The sequence below is a fragment of the Cornus florida genome, unplaced genomic scaffold (genome assembly GCF_030987335.1).
Source record: "Cornus florida cultivar Cherokee Brave unplaced genomic scaffold, ASM3098733v1 CherokeeBrave_3.0.0_Hap2_Chr01, whole genome shotgun sequence".
Lineage (NCBI taxonomy): Eukaryota > Viridiplantae > Streptophyta > Magnoliopsida > Cornales > Cornaceae > Cornus > Cornus florida.
The window spans coordinates 6,823,120-6,831,087 of record NW_026775571.1 but is presented as its reverse complement, the minus strand read 5'-3'; the positions used below and the strand labels follow the sequence as shown (position 1 = coordinate 6,831,087).

General features: G+C 34.5%; 1 protein-coding gene across 1 annotated transcript; it reads left to right on the top strand.

Annotated features, from left to right (window-relative positions):
- Window positions 1-1,903: 1,903 nt before the first annotated feature.
- LOC132285294 (dihydrolipoyl dehydrogenase, mitochondrial-like) lies at window positions 1,904-7,340 on the top strand. The gene is made up of 2 exons (XM_059787494.1): window positions 1,904-2,271; window positions 5,815-7,340. Exons 1-2 carry the CDS (start codon window positions 1,984-1,986, stop codon window positions 7,063-7,065), a joined length of 1,539 nt encoding a protein of 512 aa, XP_059643477.1. The 5' UTR covers window positions 1,904-1,983; the 3' UTR covers window positions 7,066-7,340.
- Window positions 7,341-7,968: the final 628 nt, after the last annotated feature.

Here is a 7,968-nt window from a genome sequence, read left to right as displayed (position 1 = left end):
ATTAGTTTTTCGTTGTCCTTCCAGCGGTGTGCTCGGTGGCACCCGAGTCCAAAGTTTTCAGAAATGACTATTTTTCCCCTGGGGCTTATTTGTTATATTTTCGATCTTTTGCTTCCGCATCAGTTCTCATTGAGTTCCACGACCTCATGGAATGTCACTTTAACTTCTTAGAGTCTTGTTTTCTATTTTCGCTTCCGCATTCGGATCCATTATCGGGTCAATTTTCGGTTCATCACAGGACGCACTGGCTTGAAAAACCAGGGCCGTCGCAATTTCAGTTTGGAATTACCATTTTACCCTTTTAGCCTTAAGTGCTCATTTTTCTTCGTTTTGTCATTTCTCCTTTGTTCAGACTCCGAATCATGCGATTCTTAAGTCCATATGATTGGATTTTCGTTGTTTTTCCAGCGGTGTGCTCGGTGGCACTTGAATTTATATTCTCATAAATGACTATTTTGCCTCTGGGGGCTTAATTGTTATCTTTCTGATCTCTTACTTCCGCACTTATCCCTTTGGGTTCCGTGACCTTAGGGAAGGTCATCTTAGGGTCTTAGAGGTGTGTTGTGCCTTGGGAGACTATTGTCTTATTTCTAGCTTCTGCATCTTGGATCCAATTCGAGTCATCACATGATACACTGGGTTGAAAAATCCAAGGTCGTCACAAGATCTAATTTAGATTTTTCTAATTCATGATAAGCTTCTGGTGTTATGAGATCTAATACGACTTGATTATTAATTACACTTATTCTTCTTTGGCTAAGATGATTATATATTTTGCTCTGGAAATCCAATAAGTTATTGGAATAAAGATTAACTTTATTGGATACTTTCTTCATTCCTTTTTCTATAATTTTGAGCATCTTGTTCATTATCATATAAATCTTTTACACACATTATCTCTTTGGCGTTTTTAAGAATAATGGTCATTCCTTTTATGGTTCTAATAAATTTAGTCACTTAGTGCTTTTAGTCGAGAAATGATTAGTTGATAATTTTATATCTTTTATTTTGTCTGAGAGTTTAGCTATTTCTTTAGAAGATTCTCCAGGGATACTATTTTGTAATACTTCTAATTTTTCTTCAAGTTTATTAACCTTTTCAGATAACTGGAGTAATAGCTAAATTAAAAAGTTATTTTGTCTAATATATATATTGGTAGATTTTACGTCTGTCGTGAAACTTGTAAATCTTATAGGTTCTTTATCTATTTTATAAAGCTCAGCTAATAATTGTAGGTAATCAGGATTACTAGCGCTCATAAATTATTGCAATAACCTTTGGATATCTTCTTTTAATGATTTTCAATAGTCTATAATTATTTTTTGATTTTCTGCTATATTTTTATATCAGCATTTATATCTTTAATGGCAGAAATTATAATTTTATTATCTAAGTTACTAGACTTTTGTTCAACTGTTGCTTTAATATAAAAGAAATTTTCTCTTCATCGTTTTATCAAGGTATCTAGGTTATTAAAATATATTCTGTTCATATACCTAATTAAAATCTCTGTCATTTAGCTTCTAGTATATTCTGTCTAAGAATAATTCTAGATCTAAGTTCTTCTATTCTTAGTCGAAGGCTGTGTGTTGTATTTTTGGATTCTTGTATAGCGTAACAGTTTCTAAGTGCTATTTTAAAATATTATAGAATTTGTAAAGGCCTTCTTTGAAGAAATTGTGCATAACATAAATTTTAGGGGTGAAAATATAAATTTAACTTTTAGAAGGGATTGTCATCACTTTTAGTTTATGAAATAGTAAATATACAAATACAAACTACATCAATGATTTACTAAAAATAAAATTACAGGTTAAAAAAAATAAAAAAAGGAAAAATATAATTAAAAAAAGGTCATTTTTACTGTTCTCCTTTCATGTTAAGAATTTTCAAAGGCTGCTTTGTATTTTGTAGACCAAATATCTACAACTACTACTTCAAAGGGTTTGTGTTTTTGTGCGACAGTTTGAATCAAAGAAAAAAATGGCAATGGCGAGTTTTGTCCGGCGAAATTCTTCATTACTTTATCTCTCTAGGAACCTCTACAATTCCTCCTCCCCCGACGCTCTTCGTTACTCTCTCTCTCTAACCTCCTTCTCCAGAGGCTTCGCGTCGGGATCTGACGACAACGACGTCGTGGTGATCGGCGGCGGCCCAGGTGGCTACGTCGCCGCCATTAAAGCCGCTCAGCTTGGACTCAAGACTACCTGTATAGAGAAGCGAGGCGCGCTCGGCGGCACGTGCCTCAACGTGGGTTGCATTCCTTCTAAGGTATTCTTAACCCAATCTTCTTCTTCTTCTTCTTCTTCATCCGATTTAGGGCTTCTGATATATCTGTATTTGTTGTCGATACTTGTGATAGTTTCCAATTTGTTTATTTCTGTTGTTTAATCCATTTCACAGCTGACAGTCAGATCTAATTTTTCTATTTATTGGAGTTCTTATGCATTGGGTTTGTGCAATATTTTGATTTTTTGATGAATTTGCTAAAAGATAAAAGTACTTTCAGTTAGATGAAGTTTATGAATATTCATTTGATAATTGCGGGTTTGATTGATGGTAATTGAAAATTGAAAATTATCAATAAAATGTTATATAATTTAGATTGTATTTCATATATTTAAGTAATTCTAAAGAATTACAACTAGTTCTGGATTTGTTCATAAGCTTTCTCAATTATATGGGTGTATGCGTGTCTTAACTTGAAGGATAATTCATCCTATTGTTTTCCTCAAGTTAATTGGTCCTCGTCTTCTTAACTAATAATGAAGTAGTTTCTTATTGATACATAGAATTTTGAAGAAGTAAAAGTAGCTTGCAAGACCTCATAAAGTTTCTTCCCCAAGTCATTTTTCTAATAGACACTTATGACTCAAATGCCCAAACAATAAACATGTATATATAACCACATATGTACATGTGCCAGTGTCTCACATATGCAATTATGTGTACACAGAAATATATGATAATTTTATACACATCCATGAATATACACTTTGTTAGGTCAATAGGACTTATGTTGACATATTTCATGAATTAAAACTAGTGTGTAATTTTGTTTTATTTTTAGCTTATCTAGATTTCTTAAAGTTAGTTGGTGTTAAGGTAGTTACCTCTTGGTCATGGTTGAAGATGGAATTCATGTTTCAACCAAAGGCAAATGCGTAATCTTCTACACCAAGGATATAAAGGTAAAATGACACTTCTATGCACTCAACACAATTAGGGATCATGCATTCATTCATTAGGGTCTTAAGATTTCATGTTTTGATTGGAAGATCTTATTTGATAGTAATATAAAGTGATTTGGGAAACTACCTTTGTTGGAAATTTCTAATTATTGAACTGTAGAGGACTTCTATCGCTCGAGGGTACCAGGATTTATTCTAATCAATCGACATGTTTCTCGATTGATCAAGCTGTTCGAAAAACTAGTTTCCTTTTAGGTACAAATATTAAACACCTTATTCTCTCCGTAACACTGTTTTGCCTATAAATATACTATCATAAGGCAAAACATAGACACAAAGAATACATAGAGAGACATATATTTTGAGAGTTTTTTTTGGCAAAGGAGTGCATTCTAGCATTCATTAGAATTGGTGAGTGTTATATAAGTGTCTTGACTACATATTTGGTGTAGAACTGAACTGAGAAGTTCAACACCAACAACACAATTCAATCATACTGAGATGGAGTTGGGCATCTGGTCATTGGAAATCAAATTACCTGTTGGAAAATGATCGCGTGATGAGTGGAGAGTTTGATGATCAGTCTGTGTTAAGAGGAAACTTGGGATTCTAAAGTTTGATAACCATTAACATAGCGTAAACTTCTTTCTCCAAATAGATTTGGTTTGCCTGGAGTAAGTCCTGTGGTTTTTCCCGTTTGGTTTTTCCACGTAAAAAAATCTTAATGTCCATTATGTTTTTTGGTTTGATTTATTATTGATGATTGATTGATATATTGGTTAGCATGATGGACTCAATGGATTTTGATATTTAGTTTTATTTTGACTTTGAAATTTTGGTAATTTAGTTAAACCAATCAACAAAACCTATTGACGTTTAGGCCATGGACCTTGTGGAATTCTACATCAGAGTCTAGGGTTCCAGTCCTTACACACTCAAATACATATTCTCATATACAGTTATAATGTTATATACTAGCTCATATACATGCCTATATGCTAACCAATATGTACATCATGTGGAATGCCTATATTTGCATCTATATGTAAATATGTGCTTGTATAATTGTTTTTCATGCATTTTCTTAGAATCGGCAAGTCATTTTCAGAACTTCAACCAAATATTGGAAAATGAGAAGGCTTTTTTATGTAACAAATTATATATATATATAATAGTTTTTGGTGTAAAACATTTTATTAGTTTTGTTTGTGGGAAAATGAAAGTAGCTTGAGATCATCGGAGCATTAATTCTTTGGTTTTTCCACACTTGTATTTCACACCAGAACATACCTCATTTTCTAATTGAAGTAAAATGATATTCTTCTTGAGCACCTTCTTCACATATAGCACTAATTTGATGTTGAGAAGTGTTGGTCTATGGTTATTTGGATTTAAATGTTAAATTGTAACGATGCCACATCAAATTTATGATCATTTTGAAGTAGGTTTGGTGAGAGAAGTGGCACCGCTGAAGCCAATTCAGAAGAAAAGGTGTTGGAAATCAGTGGTCACCCTCTTCCCATGTAACACGAATCTCATGTAGAGAAATGTTGGTCAACCACCTTCTGAGAAAAAAATGTTGGCCAACTGTCACTTGGTTTGAAATGTTAAATTATATTTGACCCCATATCAGATTTACAATTGTTCTTAAGTAGCTTTGGTGAGAGAACTAACTAATGGGCAGAAAAAAGTTGTTATAATCAATGGGCAGAGAATGCATTACTTGACTCAACAGTTCATACTAGAACTAACTACTGCAGTTGTGTCAGTTTTTTAAAATTTAATTTTAAGCTGCCACAGAGCATGGTCTCTGGGTTAGTTGAACCACGCATGGTCACTAGAAATGACTTTGATACAAATATACTCTTTGAATACCTATAGAATCACTTTGCTATCATAAAGTTTGTGATCAGAGAATGCATGTTTGTTTTGCTAAATGCTTTCTAGGAAATAGAGTTTTGTTGATTCAAGCAGCCTGTTCATCAATATGTACTTAACTTTTCTACCATTACCTCTAGAATTGAAAATTCGTTGGGTGTTAGTGACATACAGTCAGCGTCATTTTATTACTCTATGCTTTCTAAGAAGTGGCTTAGTTTGGGAGAATGCATTAGCTGTTTAGCAATATCTCTTGGAGTTAGCTAGACTTACCAGGCGATGCACACCATGTGGTCTAATATACCAACTCAACATGGACTTTAAGTGGTTTTTTTTTCCTTCCAAAATAATTTACTTTAATACTTAAAAAAATTAATATCTATTAAATAACTGTGTATCTCTGGAATCAAATTGGATAACTGTGTTGGGACTGTTTGGAAATTCAAAGTTAAGTTGCCTGGTTTGTACTGATATTTGCTTCACTCGTACTTTAAACTGACTTGAATTTGTTTCTTCGAAGATATTGAAAGCTTGGTGTTGGGAAGATTCTGATGGTCGTGGAGGATGCTTATGAAACATATCTTGTGGTTGAAATATTAGCTTTCTGTCTAACTATCTCTTTATAAATTAATAGGTTCATATTTCAGGCTACCTAGCTTTTAAACGTACTCTATTGTAATTGATTTCTGTATCATAAACTTATTTACATTTGAAATTAGTATATTTATATATATTTGACATTCAGGCACTCCTTCATTCATCCCACATGTACCATGAAGCTAAGCATTCATTTGCCAGTCATGGTGTGAAGTTCCCTTCTGTTGAGGTTGATCTACCTGCCATGATGGGCCAAAAAGATAAAGCTGTATCTAGCTTAACACGTGGTATTGAAGGTCTCTTAAAGAAAAACAAAGTTAATTATGTTAAAGGCTATGGCAAGTTCATCTCCCCTTCTGAAGTTTCTGTCGACACCCCTGAAGGTGGGAATACTGTTGTCAAAGGCAAAAATATAATTATTGCCACTGGCTCTGATGTCAAGTCTTTACCTGGGATCACCATTGACGAGAAGAGAATTGTATCATCAACTGGAGCTTTAGCTTTGTCAGAAATCCCTAAGAAACTTGTGGTCATAGGAGCTGGATACATTGGCCTTGAGATGGGCTCTGTATGGGGCCGTCTTGGCTCAGAGGTTACTGTTGTTGAATTTGCATTGGACATCGTTCCAACCATGGATAGTGAAATTCGCAAGCAATTTCAACGTACCCTTGAGAAGCAGAAGATGAAATTCATGCTCAAAACTAAGGTGGTTTCAGTTGACACTTCTGGAAATGGTGTGAAGTTGATTCTTGAACCAGCAGCTGGTGGTGAGCAAAGCACACTCGAAGCTGATGTTGTTCTTGTTTCTGCTGGTAGGACTCCATTTACAGCTGGACTTGGGTTGGATAAGATTGGAGTGGAAATGGATAAGATTGGTAGGATCTTAGTTAATGAACGATTTGCTACAAATGTATCAGGTGTCTTCGCAATTGGAGATGTTATTCCTGGGCCAATGTTAGCCCACAAGGCAGAAGAAGATGGGGTTGCATGTGTTGAGTTCATAGCGGGCAAGGAAGGCCATGTGGATTATGATATGGTCCCTGGAGTTGTTTATACACACCCGGAGGTGGCATCTGTTGGAAAGACCGAAGAGCAGGTGAAGGTGCTTGGGGTTGATTACCGTGTTGGAAAATTTCCTTTCTTAGCAAACAGCAGGGCCAAGGCAATTGATGATGCGGAAGGAGTGGTCAAAATAATAGCTGAGAAGGAGAGTGACAAGATACTGGGTGTCCACATCATTTCGCCAAATGCTGGGGAGATCATTCATGAGGCAGTTCTGGCCTTGCAATATGGGGCGTCAAGTGAGGACATTGCACGCACATGCCATGCACATCCAACAATGAGTGAGGCATTGAAGGAGGCTGCCATGGCCACTTATGACAAGCCCATTCACATTTAGAAGATGTGATGCATCTTATCTTTTCTTGTTCTATTATTTCTTGAGCTTTGGAACAACTTAGCAGAGGCTTTCCGATATCTACCTGTCACTCATCAAGTAGATCAGGTGGTAGAACATAAGGTTGCTTTTCTTCTTTTTCCTTCCCTTCATTTGGGATCACAGTACAATCTGAATGTCTCCTTGATGCTTAATAACAATAGAAGAGGTGTACCTTGAGTTTATGCGGCATTATGTGCAGTTTACATTTACTGAAATGATATTTGTTTACACTGAAATGTATGCTGTTTTATTACTTCAATTTAAAGCGCTATCCTGAACACCTTGTCTGCCCTCTGAGGAAACTGTTTTCGGTATCTAATTTTTCATGATCTCTAAACGCCCGTTTTGGTATGCGATATGTTTTATACATTATGGTTTTAGTTGATATACATTATGGTTTTAGTTGATACGAAAACAATCGTTTTGTACAGGAGTGTTTTGAATAGAAATTGGAATCATATTTGGTAATGAAAATTTGTTTTGAGAAATTCGGAACTAGAAACATGAAAACGTCCTTACGTTTCAAGAAATTTGAACAAAACACGTTTAATAACATGACACTTTTTTTATAAAAGGCTATTTTATTTATGTTTTAAAAAATTAAATATATAGTAATACATTTATAAGTTTATATCTAATAGTTCATTTTTAAACAAAAGAGCAAAAAACCAAACCCTAAACTATACAATAGTTGCATAATGCTCCCTGAACTATTTTTGGGAGCAAGTTGTCCCCTTAACTATTAAAAGCAAGCAAAATACTCCATTTAAGTTCACTGGCTAAGTGATACAATTACTAATTTATCCTTATTTATTAATTTATTATAAAAATTATAAAATTCATGAATGTGAAATATTAATAATG